Below are 26,968 nucleotides of genomic sequence, written 5' to 3' on the forward strand. Positions count from 1 at the left end.
GTAGAGTCGCCAAACTGCATGTGCTCCATTATCACACATTCTTAACCTCACTATTCAGAGATCCATCCAGAGAGCGTCGAAAGTAGCTCATGTAATTCCTTAAAGGGGTGATTCAAATCAATTCAATTTTATTTGATTAGCCCTTAATCACAACTACAGTCTCAAAGGGCTTAAAAGGCCAAATATTTATGACACCCCCCTTGACCTAAGGCCCCACAAGGGCCAGAAAAAACTCCCAAACGCATAGTAGGTGATCCCTTCTTCCAGAGATGGTCAGGAGTGCAATGGGTGCAATAATTGACACACAGGTAAATACATGCAAAACATATTAAAATGATGATGGGGTGCTGGCCGGTTAACCATGAGGAGAGTCCAGGCATCCAGTCGCAGTCACCACAACACGCTAGAACAGACAGAATAGTGATTTAGAAGGGCCAAGTACGTGGAAATGTATACTGCTATTCATTAGAAACAAACAAACACACAGTGGTATTCACATCGCATCTGTATCGTTTTTCACGCCCCTAAGTTCCAAACGTGATAATATGCTAACAGGTGTGAGTGTGATTAGCCATCACAAGCTGTTAGAAAATCTGCCTTATCCTGTGTTTTAGTGACATCACAAGTCGATGTGTCCACCTAGATGTATGCTGGACAGATCAGTCTAAAACTCTACTTGGTGGACTGTAGCAAATGTTGCTTATCTATCCATCATACATCTAGGTCATGGTTTCTCAACAGGGGGCGTTCGCACAACCTAGGGGGGTGCTGGGAACGTGATTCCATTTTTGGGGGGAGATTTATTTTATTTTTTTGGGGGTGAAAAAATAGGCTACCTGAAATAAATAGCCAGAGGATCAGGGTAAGGTCAGGGGGGCGTTTGCTCAAAAAAGGTTGAGAACCACTGATCTAGGTGGACTAACACATTATGAATGTCACTAAAACACAGGGAAGGGCCAATTTTCAAACAACTTGTAATGGATAATCACACAGGTGCCTTGATATCACCCGTTTACCATAAAGGTGGAGATCCTGGGGTCGTGAACAATTATCGTCCCATATCTGTCAATTGTCCTGTCTGGCCAAAGTCCTGGGATCCTTATGACAGCTTTAAGCCTATCAGGTCAGCTGTCCTGGGTTTTCAACAATCAGGCTTTAGATACATTTCTGTAAATTGTAAATGACATTGTCTCTTCTCTGGGAAAGATATTACACTGTGCTGCTCTTTTTGTCTACCTGATACTGTGGACCAGAACTCGTTATTAACCGGCTATTACCGATCAAATCATTATTTAACAAATGCTTTTTTTGCTTCATTTTGATCGGCCCTTATATCCATAATATCCATCTATTTCTTAAACACATCAAATTACAGAAGCAAGGAATATCTGTCTTCTCCAGTTTTCTTTGTGTGCCATAAGCAATACCAATTCTTCTTCAAGTACGCCATGCATCCTTTTGTCACAATTTAGTACAGAGTCCAGTTCCCACAGGGGCTGGGGTTCGGATTACATTTCATCACCCATCTTGTATTTATTTATCGTGGGTGTCGGTGCTCTCTAGTGCGACCGAGCAAGACAGTGTGGGAACTCGAGCTGCAATGAACCACACAGCATTTGTTCACTGTTAATCATAAGGACCACAGGACCCAAATATTGCAAACCGGACCACTGTCTTTTGGGTAAAACACACAAACACACTCTTTCTCACACACACACACACACACACACGCACCCACTCACACATGCGAACAAACACACGCAAACACATATGGGAACACAAGCACGCACACATACAGGCTGCACTCAAAACATACCCCTTGCAAGCATGCTGGAGCCTGACTCATGACTTCAATTTTGGGCGGGGAGGTGTTGGTGGTGGTGGTCGTGGTGGTGAGAGAGTATGACATCCAATCAAAATAGATGTCTTGGGACCTCAGTATGTTGGAACATATCTTCCACTTTGATACCGCAGGCCGGGGTTATGACATCAGATGCGGGAGGGGGGAGGGCAGGGAAGGATATGGCGCCTGTCAAACAATGTTAATCATTTCTCCCGATTCATTTTGAGTGACCCCGAGAATAGGTGGATGTGCCTTCTGAGGCTGTGGCCCGAGAGGGGGTGACCACTGGTCAGCTTTGTTCCTCGGGTATCGGTTGGCATCTTGGCTCATGTCGGCCCCCACCACCCCCACTACCTGACAAGTCTCTTTGTGTCACTAGTGGAAAGGTAGAGGGGCAAGTGTTGATTTGGGCACAGGTGCTTTGTGTGCACAGAGGGTTGGTGGTGACGGGCGAGCACGTGTGCCCACGTTTGGGGCTCTCTCAATCTTGCATGTGTAGGTCTACGCTTCTGCCCTTTGTGTTCGTTTCCATGTGTGGTTTTGTATCAGCTGTGTGTGCAAATGTGATCCCATTACATAAGCTATATGCACCACACCCACACAGAGCAGTGAATGACGACTCTGGGCTGAAACCGAAGCGTTCCCAGGCCAGGGGCTTTTGAGCTGCACCACAGAGAGACTCATCGGGGATTGCATGCGCTCCTCCTAATATCTGGTTTGTTTTTGGTTTCCATGAGCTGTCTTGATGAGCAACCCTCTTCTCCGGTCACCTGACCTTACACCATCTTGTCCAGGCGTGGATACGACCAGATCAAAGCGCATCTGACTCTCTGCGGCACACATGACCTCTAAGCCTTCATCGACACGTTGTATTGTCATATACAGGGCGTGTTTAAATTATGACCTGTCACATGTCCATCACCAGACAATGCCCGCACTGCATTTCCACGGGGGCTCAACCTAGCTACTGTACCACAAATATAGCTCCTGGGCCTGGTTCAGTGTTTTCGGTGAGTGGGGCCAGAGGGGCTGTCAGGCTGCCAAAGGCCTGGGAAGCTTGGCAGCACTCAGGGCACCTATCTCAGCAGTTAGAGATGGGTGGTATCTCGGCGCGCCGCCGGGTCTCGTGTGACGGCTGCTCCTGTATATTCCCAGCATTGGATAAAAGGCACAGAGTTGTCCAGCTGTCACCTCGGGTCAACGCAGAGAGTTAGCTATAGCTAGCAGGCCAGCGCCTCCCCCCCCTTACCCTACCCTACCCCCCCACCAAAACATCTAGCATTCAGCTAGCATCAGCTGCTAACAGCCACCGTTCCCCTTGGCAAGGGGAGCGGAGCTAAATATAGACGCCGTGTTTTTAGCCATGGTGACTCCAGTTAAAGTGCAGAGACGGTTGGGGGGGGACAATAGCGGAAAGCTCTGGCCCAGTGACAAAGGGCCAGGGACGGCCCAGAGACGGCCCAGACCTCTCCTCACCTCTCCTCACTCGGGTTCCTTTCAGTCCGTCATTGAGCACAGAAGGGTGGCTGGCCAAATCCTTATCCAGGGCCTTTATTCCCCCAGTGGCTGTCTCCCCTTGACCCCCTTCTTTCTCCTCACTATTCTCCATCTGACACACTCCTCCATCGACTACACCCCCCGCTGCCTCCTCCTGCTCCTCCTCCTCTGCCACCTCCTCCTTTTAAAAGATACTCTGGGAAATAGAGGTGTTGAATCCTTGACTTTTACGGAAGCCAGCCAGAGGGTTTTGCCGGATACGGCTTGAGGAGCCAGAGAACGAGAGCGGCTAGGAGTAAAGCCGGAGCTGTCTTTTATGACTCCCTTCCATTCCTCCTCCCTCGCCTGAAGTCAAGCCCAGAGAGAGAGAGAGAGAGTGAGGGAGCGAGAGTTTGAGAGAGAGAGAGAGAGAGTGAGTGAGTGAGAAAGAGAGAGAAAGAGAGAGAGAGAGGAACAGCAGGGAGGGGTGGGGCTGGGGCTGAGCCTGAGTCCAGTGATGGCACTTGCATCCATTCAGTAGCTGGCAAGCGTGTGGTCAGCAAGAGCAGTCAGAGCCACCACTGAAGTGGACCATACAAAACAAAAAGAGTTCGGTGGATATCCTTCAACTCTGAAGAGCGGGCCCTTTTTATCTCCAGGACTGCCCTTGGTTTGACTTCCACTGCCGAGACCAGGGGAGCACAGAACAGCAGGTAGGGGAACTTATTTACAAGTGGTTCACCGCAATGACAAGCCTGCCAGCTGGGTTTCTGTGTGTTATTGTAGGAATCAGCTGAGGATTATCATGTGCTTCCTTTGAAGCAAGGCTTATCAGCCGTTCTGTTTTCTTCAGAGAGCTGATGTCGGTTGTTAACAATATTCTATTCAACAGTGACTTTTTTTGACATTTATTTGTTGCACCGATGCTCTTACGAGCAAGCAACTTGGCACTCAGTGAATGAACCTTCTCTTCACTCTGATTAATTCAGTGTTCGATGCATTCAAATCATATGGCATTTTATTTAGATTTTGCATTGACTTACATGGCATAGACAAATGGCTGTTCCTTCTCTTGGCGAGGGGACGCATAAAGAACAAAGAGTGAAGTTCATTAATAAAACATCTCCGCACTGCCATTGAGGGGAGACGGTCAGCGGAGTCACAGTCAAGTTTTTTGTTGAACTTTGTACGTAGGAAGAGCAGTTAATGAGTGTCCTGAACAGTGGGTGACAGTGAAAGATGGGGGTTCCTTAGCCAGACCTGAGGGGGATACTGCAACACAGTTCAACTGTATAATGGGATGGAGCACGTCACTATGAAAGTACACATACACACGTTCTGATGCTGCAGACCTTTAGAGCATTTGCACAGCACAGACACACAAACTCACACACACACACACACACACACACACACACACACACACACACACACACACACACACACACACACACACACACACACACACACACACACACACACACACACGCACACACACACACACAGGATAATAACTATGTGTTTACATCACGTCGCTGCCATCATTCACTCGTGTTAATCCACAAGGCGTGATAAAAGCGTAATAAAGAATAACCATAACAGATGCCAGATAACAGAGACAAAGCTTCCTCAACACGTGTTGCTACCATGTGACAAACAACACGTGACATTTGGTTGTTTCCAGAGACGGCAGAGTGCATCCAAAGCTTACAATTAAACTTCCACGAAAGTCGTGATATTTGCGCAGGTGTCAACCAACTCAAAAGCAAGAGCAAAATAAGTTGTACTCTCATCCAACTGAAATCAAAGCAATAGGATTTGAATGGGACCGATATATCATGAAGTCTATTGCTGGAGCCATGCAGAGATATGGATGATTATCGCATCAACCACTTCCTCTCCTCGTTTCCTGTGGGGTTTCTTGGTATCGTTTGTTTATTCATTTTGGATTTGCTCTGTTGTTCTATTGTAGTGTTGAGTTCTTCTTTTTTTTACATATCATCAGTAGTCTATGAACTGAAGCTCATTTGTTCACATTGGACCGACCCATCCACCCACGAGAGGGAGAGGGAAAGGGAGAGAGAGACGGAGAGGGAGAGAGAGAGAGAGAGAGAGAGAGAGAGAGAGAGAGAGAGAGAGAGAGAGAGAGAGAGAGAGAGAGAGAGAGAGGCGTCTCTTTGTAAACATAAGCCAGACAGTTATCAGACAGACCCCATTTAATCAACCAGTCAGGAGTAAATCAATGACAAAGCCAGGACCCAAACACACACACACGCACAAACACACACACACACACACACACACGCACAAACACACACACACACACACACACACACACACACACACACACACACACACACACACACACACACACACACACACACACACACACACACACACACACACACACACACATACGCCAACCCTGTCTGTTTGCTAAAGGGGGTTGTTGTATGTGTATGCCACCAAGCATTTGGCTTACCTCATCACATTGTTTTGCCCTTACGTCACCTTGGTTATTTCTAATGCTCGGCAATGATAGGGAGACATACTTAGGGTATGAGATACCTTGGCCTTCAGCACCAGACTGAGATTAGGGAGTGAGATAGTCATAGCATTTAGCTGCTAGCTTTAACAGTTCCCGTTGGCTAATTGACAGCATAAAGTGTAAATTACTATTCGCTAGATGTCTATGTGTTGATTTTAGGCTACTAGGACACTACGCTTTTTGCAGACAGCTTCCTGTCATGCTTGTTGTTTGAATAAATATACTCCCAGAAACATGTGTAGTCCTGCTGCTGGCAATTACATAACATTTTGTGTTTAATATTGACCATATCAAACGAAACAAGAGTTTTAATGTATTTTATTGTTAGAAGGATAACAGCAATCGTGAGGATGTGTTAGCACAATTGGAACTGCCACCATGCTAGCTGTTTATCTTGCTGGCCTTTAGCATCGACACCATCACTTACACATTATCCACTCAACCCAACACCCTGACACTTTGTGTGTGTGTGTTTGTGTGTGCGTGTGCGTGTGCGTGTGTGTGTGTGTGTGTGTGTGTGTGTGTGTGTGTGTGTGTGTGTGTGTGTGTGTGTGTGTGTGTGTGTGTGTGTGTGTGACATCATGGGGACAGGGGGGGGGTGGATTTGTGTATCTTTTAAAGGATGGATGCCAACATATTTGTGTGTGGAGGCGTGTGCATGTGCCTCTGTATTCTCGATAGCACATTTCTCTGAACTGCAGCTGTGCCACGAACGGTTTGCATGATTTATGTGATGTATTTGCTCATTCGTGCAATGTGTCAACAATCAGGTGTTTACAACCAATCTAATTTGCAATAGCCCAGGCAGTACATAGAAATGATTGGACACCTATGGCAGTAGGTGTAAGGCTAGTGTTGACGGTGGTCGTGTCTACTTCAATTTTTATCACACTGGTGGGAATCTACAACAGCTGCCACTGACGATGTACTGGTGCTGGTATATAGGAGCCATGCTCGTGAATGACAAAAATGCAGTTCTGACACTTTTAGTGATTTTGCACAACAGTGGCACTCGTATCTCATGTTCCCTTGGTTTAAAAATACATTTGAAGATTCTCCATAGCAACTCCCAATGTGTGTGCAATATGTCAAAGCACGCCTTCTCACTGAAAATATACTGGGTACATTATATATATATATATATATATATATATATATATATATATATATATATATATATATATATGTATATATATATATACACATATACACACACACACAATCTGTACGTTTGCATTCCCTTTAATCGACTTGTCTTCTGGGACTTTAACCTCATCTTTCTTGAAAACGTGAGAATCTGTGATCACCGGCAGAACTCCTCCGGTATTCTGTCTCTTTCCCACTCTTTTCCCTCTCCTCTATTCCCGCTCACCCTCTGCCTGGACATCTGGGGGAAGTGACATCATCATTAGTCTTCCAGATAAAGGGGGTGTGATGACAGCCAGACGAAAACGGTTCTCCTCCTCAGTGATGTGGACAACCTTTGGGGAAGGGGAAGGGCCGGTCGGGGAGGGAGTGTTCAGCCCCACATGTCACAACACCACAGAGAATAACGCTTGCATGTCACATCGCAGCTTTCCCTACTTCCTAAAACACATTATAGAACGATGCATCAAGCAAACGTGCTGCGATTCCTCCCTAAATAAAATATAACATACCCAAGCATGACGTGAGCGTCATGTGAATACGTGGCCACTGGGAATCCCAAACAGGGACACTTAAGACAAATAGTAACCCCCCATAACCTTAGACTGTATTTGAGTCTGCATCATCCATATGACTGATGGCTGGCTATTCATAGACATTGAGGGAATTGATCTCTGAACGCTGCTGGAGAAGATCTGGAGCATTGAAGGGTGGGCAATGGGTCTATTTCAGCCTCGAGACACCCTGACTTGGTATGCCTCCATGCGGTCCAACGCCGTTGCCATGGGAATAAGTGCGTATTTTCCGAGCGCGACTGACGATATGTGGGGTCACAAAAGAAGGGTTGATTTCGGCCTCAGGCTACTTACGCACAGCTCGGACCACCTCGGATGAACGTATGTCTGATGGATCGCAGTCATGCCTTTCTGAATGGCCTCCTGTGTTGGTGGTTGCTATACACTACATGCCTGATGTATCATGCCATGCGTATCTACGACCCTGGCAACCACAATGTCGGTCATTATGTCACTGACTCGCAATGCGGTCAGCCATGTTGTAAACGTACAGTTTACGACATACAGCGGTTTTGCGATGTCAGGCAATGTCAGGCAATGTCAAGGCCGGGTCAGGTTCTTGAAATCCAAATCGGTTCGTGGTTTGCGGTTGCATAAAGGCTGGCTTATACAGCCTTGTTAAAAAAGAAAAAAAAGTGTAAAAAGTAATTATAATGTCATGGGGCATCACAAGGATCGAGACCGAAGGCTCTAAAATAATCCAGGGGGCAAGCTGTGAAACAAAGTTATAGTTTGTTAGAGTTGTTTTTCCTTTAAGGATAGTGATACGCAGCATGACATTGAGATGCTGTTCATAGCATGCGGATCGCCCGTAACTGCTGAGGCTTCTGGGAGCTTCCGTCCGATTGGTGGATTAAACATTGGTATTCCAGTAACGTGTGCATGAAACCCGCGACCTCTTCTGACATTTCACTCCACGGAGTGTGTAGTGAAGTGCTTATTACAGTGTTTCTTCTTACAGTCCTTACACTATTGGATATTAATAGAGGCCACACATTGTAGATGCTTGAATTGACTGTACGAGGAGAAACCATTACTTAAATATGAACCAGGTGCCATAGATGGCACCCGGTTAATATAGTCCTTTGGTTTTCATGTATTCAATGCAATATCATAATTGTAACCATCTGAGCATAATCATCAACATTTCACCGCCCTCTACTTTATCTTTATTTTCCTGGGAATGCATGGAAGCATGTACTACTTAACGTCTAACAATCACTGATTGTCTGGGCTTTTGATTGTGTTTGATGACTTGATCGCCCCCAAAGGAGTTACCCTGAGACCTGTTGTCCTTTTTCCCAGGCAACAGTGCTACAACTCGTTCCCCCGGCAACAGGGAACACAAGGCTCTGTTCTATTCTGATTGTGTGCAGAGTGCGGACACATCTCAGACACAGCTTGAGGCTTCGCGTTGTCCTCCAGGGCTCCCCTCGCAGGCCCACTGCATTTTATCAGTGTCCTGCAGCCAAACAAGATGTCCAAGTCCCCCACTCCTTATTAAGTCACTAAGTTCAACTCCTGGTGCGGTGTGAGACCGAATAAACCCACACTCCATCATGGTGAATGCATGTTTCAGTTTGATAGGTTCAAGCAGTCTAAATTCACCGAGATTGGATCTCTGTGGTGCTGGACCTTTCGGTCGCAGGGGAATAACATGACATGCACAGGCTGTGAGTGTGAAAGGTTATTTTAGGTGAAGTGTTTGAAGTTTGTAAAAGTAAGGTGTGAACACTGTGCAGTGGATGCGTCATATTGGATTGCATTGGTGCCCGGTCTATGGCACCAGGCAGTGCTTGTGCTTGCTTTTCAGTTCGTATTACCTTTTAGGTTTTACATTCTGAAGTTTGAGTTCTGATTGTATGCTTAGACTGTGTGTCACTTTGGGTTAAATGACACACGTAGCCCCTAAATGACTAAATGTAAATTACAGGGTATGGGGAAATGTTGACATTTTAAATGTTAACAGTCTATTACGCTTCATCCATCAATTCTTGTGAACTAATTCAATTCCAAACTGAAAGGCATGCGCTGCCATTCAAAGGAATTTCCTGACTTGCTGACGAATTACAAAAAAACGAGTGTGCCCTTTTTTTGACTTTGCCAGAGTGGCACATGTTCTTCACAACCTATAAATACCATTGTGTGTGACAACTGGACCGAGCTGCAAAGGGACTGGCCTTGCCCAAAGCTATAGGGAGGGGGGTCCACATTTATAATGGGGCCTCACAGGCTTTAGGGCCCCACTTTCATGTTGAAGGGAACTGCTCTATTTTTGATGTTGGACGAATCAGTGACATACTATACATAGTTCAGACTGCACAAGTGTGCAAGTGTGTGAGTTTGTGTTTGAGAGAGGGAAAGAGTGTGTGTGTGTGTGTGTGTGTGTGTGTGTGTGTGTGTGTGTGTGTGTGTGTGTGTGTGTGTGTGTGTGTGTGTGTGTGTGTGTGTGTGTGCGTGTGCGTGTGTTTGTGTCTGATCTAACTCTGTCAGTTAGATCTAGCATCAGGGAACCGAGGCTGGCAGGGAATTTCAGTCTTTGGGAATGCTGCATGTCAAACTGGAATGCAGGCCACGTGCCTTTGGAATTTCCATTTGGTGCTTGCAGTGACCGGACGGTTCAGACGATAAATAAGAAGCCAAAAGGACACAATGACAGAATACCATTCTCATGGTTACTCTACGAACTACAAAGAGATATTTGGAATGTTATCACTAATGAGAGGAGTCCCGAAAGGAAAACCATGTGAAAATAAACATGTGATAAGAGCAATTGACTGTACATTCACACTCCACTTCAAAGTGGGGTCTTGTGTGTTCATAGAGATATTGCTGGTGGAGGAGTACAGGTGGTGACCATCATCATGAGTGCGTCACTGACATCATTGTACCCAGATTGGCTGTTCCTTCAACAGAGTGATAGGGGAGTAGGGCCTTACAACTGCCAAGATGTGGAGAGTGGCTTCAGTGATCTGACCAATAGATCTCCAGGGGCCGGCAATGGGGTGTCTCTAACTTATGACTCAACGTCAACCCGCTGTTCAACATAAATACTCATTTACATCCGAGGACTTCAAGGTAATGACTTCCATAAGGAAACTGATCCAATCCACGGTCCAGATGAGAAGAGACCAATATCCTTTTTAAGCTTTTAACTTCAAATGACAAATAATTCCGTACATTGAAAGTAAAGATGTCTTGAGTAAAATTATATAGATGTACAAAAACTGCCATGGATTTATCGAACCATCAAATGTAACCGAAACTGCCCAGACAGATGCTGCCCACTCGGTTGAAGTCAGTGTCTGGGGGCTTTGCGAGTCCGAAAAACCAGGCAGTAAAGCCAATAAAGTAAAGTTTGATCGCTTGACGACCTCGACCCAGATAACTATAAATAACCCAGCGACCGGTTGCATTTCATCGCCCTAAATCATCTTTCATTTCCAAGGCACCCCGGTGCGTTTCGTCTTTTTTATCCCCAACTATCTGGTGCATGATTGAGTGAGCTTCTTAAGCAGAGTAGCAGCTGGGGGGTTCTACCTCTGGCTCCACGGCCACCACTGACGGACAGAAGGAGAGGAGCAGTCGGGGTTGAACTCTATCCAAGGTGCCACTGAATCCTCCGAGGCGATTCAAACCCAACGACCTTCCCCCCGGCCCCCGCCAGATAGCTTTGTTGGTTGCATTTTTGTCTTGGGTTTGACAATACAAGAGATTCGACCCCTTTGCCTTATCTCGGGCCTCTTTTATGTGCCTTCCTTTTGTTGTTGCTGTTGTTTGTTGTTTCACTGGAAAAAAAACAAGAGGGAATTCAAAGAGAATAGTTATCGGGGGTCATTAGGAGTAGTCGTGCTGCTTTAAGTCTCTGCGCTCAACAGACCACAGCGGCTGCAGTAAGATAAATGTGCTGTTTGGTGAGAACTGGACCCATGACCAGAGCGCCTGCCCATCCCTTGTATCTCGCACATAGAAGGAACCCCCCCTCCTCCCCGTCCCTCGGGACCGCTTTCTTTATAATGGACATCTTGTTTGAATAACGTTGCAAAGTCGATGTGCAGGATTCCTTGTTGCCTGCGGCCCTCTTAGGGAGCTCTGTGGCACGTTTCCCACTGGGATGGTACCCGATTCACAAGTCCTGCGTTGCATTTGTGTGTGTGTGTGGTCTGTGTGTGGGTCTGTGTTTGTGTGTTCCAAAGCGATTACTCAATGATAGTATTATTGCCTATTTATATGTGTGTAGGTGTGCTAGCATATACAAAGCACATGCATCCCGGTTTCATATTCTCTCTCTCTACCTCCCTAGCTGTTCAAAGGTGTGTGCGTGCGTGTGCATGTGCATGTGCGTGTGCGTATGTGTGTGTGTGTGTGTGTTTGTGTGTGTTTGTGTGCGTGTGCGTCTACATGCGATAGTTTGATGACCACACTCAAGATGTCTCCGGTGTGAAGCGAGGGAGAGGGGTCAACAGGGCGGTGTGGGACTGATGGGATTTAAGAGGTTTGTGTGTGTGTGTGTGTGTGTGTGTGTGTGTGTGTGTGTGTGTGTGTGTGTGTGTGTGTGTGTGTGTGTGTGTGTGTGTGTGTGTGTGTGTGTGTGTGTGTGCACACACGCATGCATATAGTATAGATGCACTCATGGTCCCAATGTATGGTTATTTGCATGTGTGTTTGTGTGGGTGCATGTTGGTGTGTGTGTGTGTGTGTTTGCGTAGGATTAATTGCATTTCTGTGCTTGTGTGCGAGCGTGCGTGTATTGCATGCGTGTGTTCGGGTGTGTGCTAAGGAGAAAATGCATGACATAGTTTGACGAGCCCACTCTAGGCGTCTCAGAACGTGAATCAAGGGGTGGGGGATTGCTATGACATCACCGGTGGGGAGATGTGTTGCTGATGGGAGGTTGGGGGGGGGAGGGGGGGGGGAGTTAATACAATATCTGTTTGTCATTAAAGTCAGTTGTTCTTTTTTTTCCCTCCACCGCCTGTCAAACAGAACACAGTTCAAGGTCCCTTCCTTTTACAAGTGTTAATACTGTCATCGTTTCTCTCACACACAAAAGCGCACATACACATCCCTTAATTAAAAAGGTATGCCTCAAACTCTACGAGATAAGATAAGAACTTTATCCCAGACCTGTCTTCTCGCCCTTCACAGTTAAGAAAGTTATTAAAAACAGTTATCATGATGTTGTGAAACCTCATTTGTGATATCAAAACAATGTGTCATATGGTGTAAAAGCTTTTCAGACATGATAGCGGTACATTTTCTTCATGGAAGAGAATGATTTAAAAGCAAGCACTGTTTCCATCTAAGATTCATCTCTCCACATGAGATATGCCACCAAACTAGGGTGTGACTGAAACACACAGCAGTCAAACAGAATGTGGCTATGTACACACAAACACACACGCACACGCACACGCACACACACACACACACACACACACACACACACACACACACACACACACACACACATTTTATTAATTTGCATCAGCTCAGCTCTTATCTATGCATGAACTAGTATCTTAGAAGTTAAATCATTTGCTGGACAGCTGCTCAGATATGAAGCTATGTGAAGCCAAAGCCGTACAACCTACAATGCATTCCTCTCATTAAGTCCTAGCTTAGTTGTCTCCTTGTCTGTGTCTCAAGTTCTTCACCTGTTTTTGGACTTTGTTCAAGGTAAACATGTTGGAAAAAGCTCAAGTCTCTAAAGAATATTAAGTGAACTAGGAAATAAACATGTTCCAAAAATGTCCTTTATCTTTCCATCTCACCTCACTAAATGTCTCTCACTACTTTTATCTTACTACGTCCATCCTCGTCTAACTGATATGAACTGAATAGCCCAAACAACCAAGCTAAGAAACATTGATAATGGCAAAAAAGGGTTAGATGTATCCCATGGGACGGTTCCATACCAAGATGGTTATGTTAAGCGAAGACTTTAATGATGGGGGACAGTACCGACAACAATATATTAGTCTCTTGTGATCACTATTCCATGTGTATTACCCCAGCATGCAGGTTTACCTTTGTAATAACATGTATCCTTTTGTTCTGGGTTCCCTCAGGTTCCTTGGTGTTCCTCAGGTAGAACATGAGGTCCAAGAGCAACGGGGTGGAGGGGCCGGCCAAAGGCGTCCTCGGTGTGCCCCAAGGAGACCGCGACATCCACCCCCAACAGGAAGTGACTCTCCCCATCAAGAGCCTCAACCAGGTCAAACCTCAACCAAAAGACGAGACACACCAAAAAGCAGCGGTCATCACAGAGGAGATAGAGGAGGAGGAGGAGGAGATGAAGAAGAAGAAGATATCCGTGGATTCCGAAGATGACGTTGGGGATCAGAGAGAGGGCCTGATGGGGCTTTCTAAAGGAGACCTGCTCAAACTGCTGGGCATCATGGAGGGAGAGGTTCAGGTGAGGTCACCAGGAATGCATGAGCTTTAAAGGAGTTGTGTCTGTGCTCATGTTGCATCTCTCACAGGTCGCATTGTGTCAGGGAGCATTTCACATGCTGCCATCCGCCGCAAGCATATCTCGAGTGAGTCAAATCCAATGAGCTCTATTGGCTTATGTTACCACTTTAGATGATTTACTATATGGGAAAACAGAGAAAACCTGGTAGATTAGGAGTTTATTTCACAATATTATCTTTATTACATTTCTTTTTTAGGATTTGACCCTAGGCTATTGGACCTTTCGGGTGAATGACTTACCAAAAAGAGTAACATTTCTACACAGTACGTCTTCAAGCTGCTATTGACTGCTTACTGCTAACAACTGCAGCGTTGATATTAAAAAGGCCTCTGGTATGGTGTGTTGGTATGATGTTATGCTGTGTATGAAAAAACTAGTTTTTTCCTTGGGCTGCCTCGAATTTAATTGCACTATAGCCCTACCTTGTGGTTGAAAACGGTAATGACGTATACAAAACGTATAATTTCAAGTATTGCATACTTATTAATAAATACATAAAGATCTATAAATATATAGATAAATATTGTATATGTGTGTTCATATAGCTTTAGGTACACTATATAACATAACCCCCCTGTTGTGTTATATACATCATCTTATCAACGTATCTCTACATCTTCTGTGCTCTAATCAATGAGCCGTGTGCTTTTAGGCCCGTGAAGACATCATCCGCATCATGAAGTCCAAGCAGGCCCGTCCCGAAGGACTGGAGTCCCACTACGGCTCCCCGGAGCCTGGCTCGGCCCTGCAGGCCCTGCAGAGGGATGGCCTGATCTCCGGGTCCAAGGGCCCTCCGAACCAGGAACCCTACCAGAAGCCCCTGGTTGAGGTCAGTGTTTTGGTGAATGTCTATAAAAGCGCTGTAAAGTGACACATTTGTTTGTCTATCGTGTCAATGTTTTATCGATATGTCAGGAAATGGTGTAGTGTTGGTTTCAGATGAGGTTAAGGTTTAGCCTTCCATACCTCACCTTCTGAACTGTTTGCATGCATTCATTTTTATGTGTGTATCTGCATGCATGCGCGTGTGTGTGTATCTACATGCATTTGTGTGCGTGAATGTGAGTGTGTGTGTGTGTGTGCGTGCGTGTGTTTACAAGAGTACTTTTATTTGTGCACGTGTTTGTCCCAATTTTTGTCCCCATAAGTCTGTCTATCTGTCTGTCTGTCTGCGTGTGCGTCTATCCATTTGTTTGCGCATTGCTTGTCAATGTGTGTGTCGATACCTGCGGTACCTGCATGTATCGGGCTTGTACATTGAAATGAATCATGGGACTTTTGGTTGGCGCTACTCTGCCATTTGTGGTGACTCGAAAGAGAGAGTTGTAGTGATGGAAAATCCTAACTAAATGTAAATATACTTTGACCTAGACTAGTCACAGCCAAAATTTGTATTTTGTATTCATTTAAATCTTTTGATCAGAATACCACCACAACCAAAAACCATGTTGTGCCATCTCGATGTCCAAGCCCTAGATACATCAGGAAAAAAAAACGACCCACCCCTCGCTAGCATGTGAAAAAGTACCCGCCCGCTCCCCACTTTGCGTTGACTGTGATCCCTGGGCCGGTGTCTGTCAGCTGGAGAGGCTGCAGGAGAAGCACAGGGAGACGTACCGTCGCATGCTGGGGCAGCTGCTGCTGGCAGAGAAGAGCCACCGCCGCACCGTGCAGGAGCTGGACCTGGAGAAGCACAAGCACGGGGACTACATGAACAAGAGTGACGAGTTCACCAACCTGCTGGAGCAGGAGAGGGAGAGGTGGGCACCCGGGCGCAGTCCGTCTTCAACTGAGGAGCACATTGAATTGACGCTCACGCACATGCACACACGCACAGGGAACCTCAGAAAATATTTATGAAACCAATAAACAAGGTTAATGCAATCGGGGGAGGGGGGGAAGCAGTATGAATTGAGAAATGGTTGCAATTCGATGAATACATGTGAAGGAATACAGAGAGCTGCTTGAATTAAAAAAACAAAACATTGCAATCTGTCGCTAGAGAAAGAAAGAGATGGAAAGAGGTAATCACGAGGTTGAATGAAGAGCTGGGGGACATGGAGGACGAGTGAGGGCAAGATAAAGGCAGGAGAGAAAAGAGAGAGAGAGAGAGAGAGAGAGAGAGAGAGAGAGAGAGAGAGAGAGAGAGAGAGAGAGGGAGAGGAGCACGAGAGGTTCAGGGCCAATGGATGTTGAAAAGAAATCCATGTTTGAAAGTGACCTTGAGGCAGTCAACGACAGTATACAGGACCATCAGTCCCCAGGGCCTCACAGAAACCATGGCCATTACAGACGGGATGTGGCCTTACATGCACACGGCCTGGTCAGAAAGATAAAACCGAAAGGTTCATGGACAGAGAGAGAGAGAGAAGGCACGGATCCTCAAATCCCAAATGACCTACGCTCATTAAACAATCAAAGATTCAGAGGGTTTGATCCCAAAAGCAGAGACATAAACACAATAGCATGGTGGTTGTATGTGGATTCACAAGGATCACTGAAAGGTAAATTTTCCTTCTTATGCATGTAAAATGTTGTAATTTGGCAGATTTGAATCAACAACAGTGAGAATAATCAAAGCAGCAATTCGGTTTGGGTTCCCGGCAGGAAATACAACAGCAAACCATCATAGTCAGACAAATAGAACATGCTCTGATTTAGCATTTGCTAGCATCAATGCTCGCCAAGAGAAAACTTAAAGGATGCTTTCAGATGGAAGCGTCAATCCCACGGTGCTTTAGCCAATAACAGTCCTCTTATTTAACACAAGGATTTGACTTATCTGTACAATAACTTTAGAGCCTTTGTACCTTTGTGCCTTTGTGTGTGTGTGTGTGTGTGTGTGTGTGTGTGTGTGTGTGTGTGTCCATGGGTGCAGGACAGGCAGTGTGCTTGTATCTCGAATGTAATCCATACAGTCAGTCATCTGCAGTGCGGACCTGTGGGCTGGCGCTACACATCCTGCAGCATTTCATCCACTGTCAAAACTTCAAATAGTCCGACCCCCAGTGGACCTGCACTCACACTCAATGTTTCTCCATAGCCCTCCTTCTCCCTCTCTCTCTCTATTTCCCTCTCTTCAGCTCCTAGCAGAGGACACAGGAAGCAGGCTGTGGACGCTAAATCACTGTCACAAGAATGGAGAGGCCATCAGAGGCTATAAGAGAGAGAGAGAGAGAGAGAGTTGAGAGAGAAAGAGCTTGTCTTGGTTCATGGCCGTACTTTTCTGGCCCATTTCCCAGACAGCGAGAGTTTATTTTCAGTTTACTTTAACATGCCGAGGCGAGAGAATGTGAATACTTCATATTCGAGCCAGTGTAATTTTCATATTCAAGTGTATATTCTAAAAAGCAATCACACCATTTAAAAAACGATCGCAAATTTGGCTTCAGGGCATTTTATATGTAGGCAGAGAAATGTTGCTTAATTAGAAATGTTGGATATAAAAACATTTTGAAATGCATCCAATTGTAGTTTAACTTGCTTAGGTTTAACAGCTGAGTGCGTTTCCACTGATCTTAACCTTGAGGAATGTTTAACCCCCAGCAAAAAGCCACCGTGCCTGTATTTGCAATTTCTGTTGAGTAGCTTGAAAGGAAATCCCATCTACACATTTGCGTGAATAAACTAATAGTTCATAGTGTCTTGCCTACCTTGATGGGACATATTTGCAGACGGGCCCTAAGGTCACCAAAGCCTTAACTTCTCTTAAGGCCCTGAGCCATCAGATAGCTGTAGTAGCCAGCGACACACACCCGAGTTAGACTCACACAAACATGTACTTGTTACGAAACCGAGTCGAGAGTTCATAGTGTAAAAAAGGAGTGATACTCAACTCACCCTGCCTTTGCTGGCCTATACTGTGGCACCTGATCCCTTAGGCTCTGAGTTGGCGGATCAGGTGGCAGGATCAAGGTGATTTGTGTTCGGTGCCAGGTGGTTTCCAGCTGGGCGTGCTAACAGGGCGCCCTCGCTCACCCTGCTAAGGGGAGATGGGAGGGGACCACATGTTAATGCTGGCTGCTTTTCACTCCGTGGCCATCGGAGTCCGCCACATTCCCTACGGCTAGCAGTTGCTAACAGGGACATTTATTAATTCCAGCTCTGCTACCATAAACCTTTGTTTACTGTATTTTGATCCGCCCAAAATAGACCAGAGGGTGTAGATATTAACTGTAGGCGAGATATGATGAACGAATGAACGGATTAATGGGTGGATGGATGTGGGAGGGTGGATTGGTGAGATTGTTCGATAGATGTATGGACAGATGGATATAAAAATGGATGGATTGATGTCTTCATTCTCAGTTCTGCCCTCAGAACTTATCACTCACACTTGTCACTTCGGATGAAACGTGGACCAATCCAATAACGTGTCACACCGCTTGTTTGGACAGGAGCTAGCCACGGGTGTGAGACGGAGGCATCTCCTCATCTCTGGCACCTTATTATCAGGATCAGCCGACGCCCTGGGGCCCTGTAGCGGCGATAGTGAGCGAAAGAGAGGCAAAGGTGCCGTGCCAAACATGTGTAAGAATGTGAGTGATAATAATGGGCGCCGATGAGGGGATTTTCCCCGACTCTCAGCCGTCAGCCATCCACGGAGCAATTTGGATGTCAGGTGGTGAACATATAAAGGAGGAGAAATATCTGCCGTTCCTGAGGATGGTTAATGTTTTTTTTTAAGAGTCACGCACATTGGAACCCCCCCCCTACACACACACACACACTCCCGGTATTGTTGCATTGACTGCAGATTGGTCTGTTAATAGAAGCTGTATCGAAAATATGATGTGAAAACAAAAGTTACAATCAGGTGAGTGTTTCCTGTCTCTTTCCTCTTTACCAATCATATTGACAGAAAAGCACACAGGCAGAAGGTCATGCACATGCTGTAAACAAAGCTTCAATAACTCCGTTTTACTCTGCCCTCAACCACGTACCGCCACATACCAGCTTACGTCTGATTTCCTTCTTTTAGCAGCACATCAATCTCTCGGTGCTATACACTACCGCTGGGGCTCGCTCTCTCGCTAAGCGACTAATGTTTTACGTCCGTCGAGAGTCGTCATTACGGTGGAACACCTTGTTTTGACAGCTCTTTGGCAGGCCGTTTCTGCTTCAATCTTCGGTCTCCCGAAACAGACGGGCCAGTGCGGCTCGGAGCGCATTCCAGCGGGGAGCTGGGGGTGAGTGAGGTGCTGTCCCACCAGGAATATGATGCGTTTTTCTTCTCGACATTTTCCCCCCCCCCTTCTACAGATCGCACCTGTGTTTGTGCTCATGGCGTGCACGCATTTAAGTACCCCGATGACAACATAGTGTAAACGGAAAACAAGAAGCCATTCCACCAAGCAACCTTACTGGACTTTATACATTGAAAGTCGATTAGAATGCAATTTTTTATAAATTATAATAACGCATCACCATTTGCTTACATCACAGCTAATTATTCTACATGCTACGCTCCAGTAAGGTGACTTTTACTGGGCTTTTGAGGTGGTGATGTTGGAAACCAGTTTGTTATAAGGTTTGCAGATAATGACGGATGACCTGGTGCTCCATGTAGGAGATGTCCCTGAGTGGGTGCGGTGACGGCTGGTTTAACCTGTGCAAATTGATGACTCAATGTGCAACAGTTGTGCAGCCTCACCCAGCCCCAGAGTCCAATCAGACTCGGCCAGGTGAGGCTGCTTCCACCAGCCACCATCCACACACACGCTCAACATATGACATCACTGTTGCTCCTAAACACTTATTCAAAGTGATGGTCTCAAAAGGTAAAGATCAACATTCAACCTCAAGGTAAAAAATCGGCACAATTTGTCACACACAAACGCCTAAGCGCACGCACACACACACACACAAAACGGTGTGTGTAATTTGAGACGGCCAAATGCTAAGGTGTCACTGACTTGCGGCAGTGGAAGCGTAGAACGTGGACGTGCTGTTTTCTCGACATCTGCTTGTCTCCTCAGTAGCGGAGCCAGGCTCCCCTGTCTGCTACTTGGCAGGAGAGGAGCCAGGTGCCCTGCGTGATATGAATGCATACGTGCACCGCGTTAATGGGCCTTTATTAACGATTTAGGATGTAGGATCTCCAATGCACTGCATAAGAAGAGCGGTGCCACAGCTATGTTTTAATAACCTGTAGGTCAAATCAATCAATGGAATAGTCCATTCACAGGTGTGTGTGTGTGTGTGTGTGTGTGTGTGTGTGTGTGTGTGTGTGTGTGTGTGTGTGTGTGTGTGTGTGTGTGTGTGTGTGTGTGTGTGTGTGTGTGTGTGTGTGTGTGTGTGTCACGCTCTTCTCTCTTTCATGGGTAACTACACTAACCACCAGGCTGTACTACGTGTGTTTAGCGAACACATTGAAACACCTCCTTTCCCCCCCCCCCCAACCCTCATTTAGACTTTTCACACAGCACCTCATTGAAGCGATTGTACATTCTGTCCTCCTCTGGTCTTCCACCCCTCCCAGGAGAGACCTGGCCCATCCGCAGTCTCTGGATTTCTCATTATGTGTGTGTGTGTGTGTGTAGACCAGCGCTCCTTGCCATTAGGTGGAATTATGCTGTCACTTTGGTGTGTGTGTGTGTATGTATGTATGTATGTATGTATGTATGTATGTATGTGTGTATATATATATATATATATATATATATATATATATATATATATATATATATAACGTATATGCCAGAGCTCTTATGCTCTTATGGGACTTTGTTAATGTATACTTTGTTATTGTATATCCAATTTTTATATAAATAGGAGGTTGGACTTTCTTCAAACCAACACTGAATTTACACAAAGAATGTTTATGAGTACACTCGAGTACAAAATATAGCTCTAAAGTGGGAAAAACTTTTAATTGAATTACTCCAACCCTTGTGTAAGTGACAAAAGATGAATAACAGGAGTTAATTTAGGGGTAGACTTGCTGAACGCCGCCCCCCCCCCCCCTCCCTCCCTGCTTTGGCAAGGGACCCACCCCCTGCAAAGAGTCCTGCTTCCAACCAATCGTAACCTCCTTTATATTCACATGCATACAGACGCACACAAACACACATTCATGCACTCTAGTCTATCACTTAGAAGTGAGGTGCTGCTCCTGTGCATGGGCTCACCTGTGTTCGTCCTGATGACAAGAAGGGAGTGTGGGCCTATGTGGCTGTGGAGAGAGGGAGGCCCCCTGTCAGCTGACACTCACCATCACCGGACTTTAAACAATGGCTTAAAAATGATCACGTGTTCCTGCTAGAGTTAACATCGGAGGTGAGTTACATACGCTGCCTGTCCTAGGCCGCTAAATAGTGTTGCTGGCGATTACATATTTTGAAGACGGTTGGGGAACTTTTTGAGGCTATTTGGCCTGCAGCAGCCCTAAGTTTTATATGGATGGGTGAAACGTATGTTGGATTCTTATGCCTCTTTTATTTTAACAAAAGGAAATGCTGTGATTCGTTGTTCTCGTGCTGGGGTGGCACACAAAGACTGAGCATCTTCTTTGCATTCCTTGTGCTTTGCATGTAATTTGACTGTGGGTGAATTGTTAATGGACATGAGCAGCATAGAAAGAGGCTCAGAGAAAGGGAGCGCTCTCGGTCAGAGGGCTTTGGGAAACGTTCTCATGAGGCTTGTGTTCTTAAGCTCTTATCCAACGGAAAAAAGGGGAAGGATATCGCAGTATCAAGTGTTTGACCGCTGCACTTCAGTTTGTGTCCTGATGCTCGGGTCATAGCATCACAACATAAAGTCTAAGTATTTGATTTTATTGCTTATATTTTCAAATTTTAGCTTTCTTTAACTGCTTTGTTTGTTCTGTTTGTTTACTCTACAAATACACTATTCATTAACTGGGTATTTTTCAATCCGGTAGATGATAGAATCATGTATTTCTATAAGGTCTGGAGTGTGTGTGTGGATAATGGCTGGTCATCAACTGATAAAACTTGGTGAATCGTATCAACTTCCACAATAAATCGTTGTTCCAACGTCACCATTCTGTCCATATCGGGAGGAGCCCAGTTAAAGTCACCTAGGTGCCAGGATTGTTAGACTAGCGCCCATTGTGGGTCCTCTCCAAACCACTAAGGACATAGGATGGTGATGTGGGAAAACATCACCATCATAGAAGTTAATTGACAATGATATGAGCTGGTGCTCCATGTTGCCATGCAAATCTCTCTCAGTGTATGTGATGATGGCTGGTTTAACCAGTGCACACTGATTGCTCAATGCACAACAGGTGTGCAGCCTCACCCAGCCACAGAGTCCCTTCAGTCAGACTCGGGCCAGGTGAGGCTGCTTCAACCAGCAATCATCCATACCACCCCACAAGGTAATCTTTGTCATACATTTAGAACATTTACAATCATGGGACAATATACATATCTTGAGAAGAGATTATTGAATAGTTAAGTGACTTTTAAGAGAAAAACCCTAACCCTAACATGCACTTTAGATTAACTTTACATTTCATGATATGATCAAGACCCACAAAGATACCTACTTTTAAAAATCAATGTCATCCCAAGCTAATCCAGGATGCCTCTTTCTTTTTCTCTATTTGATTCCTTTCTAGATTGAAGAAGTTACTCGAGAACGAGAAAGCTTACCAGGCCAAGAAGGAGAGGGAGCACTCCAAGCGACTGGCCAAGGTGCGCGAGGAGCTGGTGAAGCTAAAGTCCTTTGCCCTGATGCTGGTGGATGAGCGGCAACTTCACCTGGAGCAGATGGACAAACACGGGCAGCACGTCCAGGAGCTAGGCCTGCAGCTGCAGCAGCGGGAACAGGCCCTCGGTGAAGCCGGCACCCGTGCCCAGGAGGACAGCCAAAGGGCGGTGGGTCTGGAGACCGAGCTCCGGGAGAAATCATCCACGTTCACCCAGCAGCATGAGGAGATGAGCGCCAAGCTGGCCGACCAGGAGGCCCAGAACCGCCTGCTCGACGCCAAACTTTCAGGTCTTGTGCACCAGGTGGCGGAGCTTGAGGAGAGCAACAAGACGCTGAAGAAATCGGAGGATGAGCTGCAGGAGCTGAGAGAGAAGATCAGCAAAGGCGAGTGTGGAAACTCCACGCTGATCACTGAGCTGGAGAACCTGCGGAAGCGGGTGCTGGAGATGGAGGGTAAGGATGAGGAGATCACCAAGACTGAGAGTCAGTGTAAAGAGCTGAGGAAGAGGTTCCAGGACGAGGACAGCAAGAGCAAAGTCCTCCGGCTGGAGGTGGAGAAGCTCCAGAAGAGAATGGTGGAACTAGAGAGGCTGGAGGGTGCGTTCAGCATCATCAAGACTGAATGTACCCAGTTGAACACTGCACTGGAAAGGGAGAAGGGGCTGACGAAGGAGCTGTCGGATGAGCTGGTAGCTCTGCGGATTCGAATGAAAGAGGTTGAGTCTTCCGAGTTGCGGCTAGAAAAGTCTGAACTGAGCCTCAAAGATGACCTTAGTAAACTGAAGTCGTTGACAGTTGCTTTGATGGACGAAAGAAAGAATCTAATGGATAGGATGAAGTCCGAGGAGAAGAAAAAGGAGGATTTAGGCAATATGTTCAAAATTGAACAGAGAAAGGTTACGGAGGTCACTGAAAGACTAATAGATGAGAGCAAAAAGTTCCTGAAGTTAAAATCCGAAATGGGGAACAAAGTAGAAACTCTAACCAGTGAGAATAGAGAGTTGAGCACAAAAATATTGAATGAATTGGATACAAATAAAGACCTAAACTGCAAGATCAACCAACTGAAAAAGAGGTTAGATGGGTTGGACCCAGCAGAAAAGTCACAGCTTAAAAACATAGGAAGATGTGAACTGGGTAGAGGATCTGGCTCTGCCATAGCAGATGACAACAAATTAATGGAACTGACCATTGAAATTGAACAGCTAAAGAAACGCCTCAAACAACTCGAGGTGGTAGAGGGCGACTTGATCAAGACGGAGGATCAGTGCGACCTCTTAGAGAAAAAGTTCCTCACCGAACAAGACAAGGCTAACATCCTCTCCCGGCAGATTGAAGAAATGAGGAGTCAGATCGCACGGAACAAAGCTATAGAGAAAGGAGAGGAGGATTGTCACAGAGAAGATCTCCAACAATGCTGTAAGCGAGAGGAGGCCATGACCAAAGACCTCCAAGCTGACGTTGTGGCTCTCAAGGAGAAGATCCATGAGCTCATGAACAAAGAAGACCAGCTGTCTCAGCTCCAGCTAGATTACTCAGTGCTGCAGCAAAGGTTCTTGGAAGAAGAGGAGAAAGCCAAGAACATGAGCATCGAGGTCATTCACCTGACCAAAGAGCTGGACGTGACTAAACGACAAAGCCGAGCCTTAAGGCCCAGCATGAATGGGAGGAGGATGATGGACATCGCTATGACTTCGACGGCAGTGCAGACGGACGTGTTGCCCATGGATACGGCAGAGGAGGATTGCCCAGCTGTTTTCATCAGGAAGTCGGTCCAAGAAGAGAATCATATCATGAACAACTTCAGACAGAAGTGTCTCAAGAAGTCATCTGAAAAGCTCAGTGCCCTTGAACGCAGCCCTTCATCCACCAGTGACATGGGTGTAAAGAAGTCTTGGATCCCATGGATGAGGAAAAAGGAGACGGCCCCGTCAGGGAACAGCCTAGAAAAGCCATTGCACGTCAATGGAGACGCTTTGCCCACTGAACTGACAATGATCCAGAAACAAGGACAGCCAGTGCACATCCGGGTGACGCCCGATCACCAGAACAGCACCGCGACCTTGGAGATCAGCAGCCCCACGGGTGACAGCTTCTTCTCCAGCTCTGTCCCACTCAGCCCCAACTCGTCTCACCCCAAGTCTAAAATCACAATCATTCCCACCCACTCTGCATCCAACCAGAGGGTGAAGTCTTTCACTGGGATCCGAGGCCCAGAGAGAGCAAAGTCCCCGGTCACAATCACGACAATATCCAGGGCCAAGTCCCCCGATGGCGGCAGGGTCTGCTCCGCCGCATCGGGGAGGCCCTTGTCACCGATCTCCATCACGACGACGAGCACGGCTGTCGTACCCGACCACTCGGCCTCTCCGGAACCCCAGGAGATGACCATGGGCCGTGCCGTGTTCAAGGTCACGCCAGAAAAGCAGATGGTCCCAGTGGCCATCAGGAAGTGCCACACTAACCTCATCACCACCAGTGAAGACAGCAAGATACACATCCACCTCGGTAACAGCGCCGGCCCCAAAATGGTCGTCAGACCCGTGGTGGAGGGCAAAGAGATGACCTTGTCCACCGGGACAGTTTTGCGTTCGCCGCGTCAAATCACCACCACCACCAGCACCACCATGGCCAGGGCCACCGCCATCAAGGCCAGCAATAGTATAACCATCACTCCCGTGTCATCAAGCAGTCGGCCTTCACAAAGCATGGTAATGTGCCTTTAGTGAAAGAAATGGATTTAATTCAAGGGTATCTATCAAATGTGTGTATTTGTGTCAACTGTATGCCCCATGAAAAAAAAAAAAAAGTAAGCACATGTAAAGACCTGAGATGCAAATTGCTGATAGAAAATACAAATTATGACCTTGTTGACTGGAGAGACACAGTGATGCATATCTTCGAGACATATTTTCATATGTACCTTTTGTTTATTTCTATTCACAAATGGTCTCACGGTGCTTGCTGGCCTCACTGACACAAAACAGCCTTGGAGTGACTTGACACCAAACAAGTGATAGTGAATGGCTGAAACAGAGTCTTGAACACATATTCACATTTCTCACATGGTACTTGTTACTAGTGAAGTTTAAAGTGTTTCGAATTGTCTCACACACAAGCATTTATGCATACATGCATTGCATGCATGCATGCATGCATGCATGCATACATACATACATACATACATACATACATACATACATACATACATACATACATACATACATACATACATACATACATACATACATACTTTTAATGTGTTTTTCACCCTTTAATTGATTTGATCCCATCTTCTTTCTTTCCACTCTTGCAATAGACCGGGCATGAAGCCCAAACCACTCGTACTGGGCTGACCCGGATCCCCATGTCCAAGAACCTGAAGACAGGGAAGACGGTGCTGGGCATGTCCGGTGGAGTGAGGCTAGAGAGTCAGTCCATGAGGATAGAGGTGAAGAAGTCCACGGTGAACAGCGGTGCCCTTCAAAATGGAGGAAAGGCCTAAGTAGAAGAGATCGATGGTGATGGGTCTGTAATGTAAAGTGCTGAGTCAGTGTGAGCTACTAAACCATAGCTTTTGAGTGGCCCCTGTGATGTACATGCAAAACATGGTGCTGCATAGAGTTACAGGCAATTTGTAGCACAAGAAACACTCACAGCTGTTTCCTCAATCAACTTAAGGACTCACGGAACCGTTGTACTTCAAATAATGACACATTTTTAACTAGGTGCCAATGTATTTGTGTTTGTGTTCATATTTATTTCTGAAATGTAGATGGAAAAACAATGTCTGATATCCACAGTGTGATTGTAGTTTGAGTGAAATGTCAGGGTTTTCTATTGCAACATATGCATCAGTTGACTCACGTGTTTATACATTCTAAATATATTTTGTAAATGTTTTACTAGAATATTGCATTGTACATGTAAGTAACGCTTTCTTTATATCTAAAGGATTTTGTAATAAAAGGTAATTTAAATGAAAGACTTTATATGGATAATCAGATTCCAATGTATATTGCGTATGCATTTGTATTTGTGTATTTTTGTTTCCTCTTGAAAATTAAATATTGAGAAATGTTAAGGGTAGTGTCCAAACTATTTTAGTAAATCCACTTCAATGGGGGAAGTTACTTTTCTCTATCATGAATACTAAAATAAGAAGTATTAGTATTATCAGTATCATTATCTATTATTATTGCTAAATTATAACTTCTTACTTA

At 45.8% G+C, this 26,968-nt stretch overlaps 1 protein-coding gene and 1 long non-coding RNA gene across 7 annotated transcripts; one reads left to right on the forward strand and one right to left on the reverse strand.

Annotated features, from left to right (window-relative positions):
* The first annotated feature begins 3,848 nt into the window (after positions 1-3,848).
* LOC130382719 (filamin-A-interacting protein 1-like) lies at positions 3,849-26,898 on the forward strand. 4 transcript variants are annotated; one of them, XM_056590605.1, is made up of 6 exons: positions 3,849-4,032; positions 13,660-14,006; positions 14,719-14,895; positions 15,648-15,826; positions 22,654-25,456; positions 26,065-26,898. In XM_056590605.1, the coding sequence occupies exons 2-6, from the start codon at positions 13,686-13,688 to the stop codon at positions 26,248-26,250; spliced, it is 3,666 nt and encodes a 1,221-aa protein (XP_056446580.1). In that variant the 5' UTR covers positions 3,849-4,032; positions 13,660-13,685; the 3' UTR covers positions 26,251-26,898. The 4 variants fall into 4 exon arrangements, with proteins under 4 accessions (XP_056446580.1, XP_056446581.1, XP_056446582.1 ...); XM_056590606.1 differs by lacking the exons at positions 3,849-4,032; positions 13,660-14,006; positions 14,719-14,895; positions 15,648-15,826 and adding exons at positions 19,276-19,871; positions 22,318-22,410; XM_056590607.1 differs by lacking the exons at positions 3,849-4,032; positions 13,660-14,006; positions 14,719-14,895; positions 15,648-15,826 and adding an exon at positions 19,276-19,871.
* On the reverse strand, positions 14,141-18,607 carry LOC130382721 (uncharacterized). Of its 3 annotated transcripts, none has more exons than XR_008895610.1 (4): positions 18,401-18,607; positions 17,907-18,045; positions 15,684-15,749; positions 14,141-14,886 (listed from the first exon to the last, which is right to left on the reverse strand). It is a non-coding gene; the product is annotated as an uncharacterized LOC130382721 (long non-coding RNA). The 3 variants fall into 3 exon arrangements; XR_008895608.1 differs by having other exon boundaries at positions 17,907-18,048; XR_008895609.1 differs by lacking the exons at positions 17,907-18,045; positions 18,401-18,607 and adding an exon at positions 17,720-17,849 and having other exon boundaries at positions 14,144-14,886.
* Positions 26,899-26,968: the final 70 nt, after the last annotated feature.

This window comes from Gadus chalcogrammus, chromosome 5, assembly GCF_026213295.1.
Source record: "Gadus chalcogrammus isolate NIFS_2021 chromosome 5, NIFS_Gcha_1.0, whole genome shotgun sequence".
Classification (NCBI taxonomy): Eukaryota; Metazoa; Chordata; class Actinopteri; order Gadiformes; family Gadidae; genus Gadus; species Gadus chalcogrammus.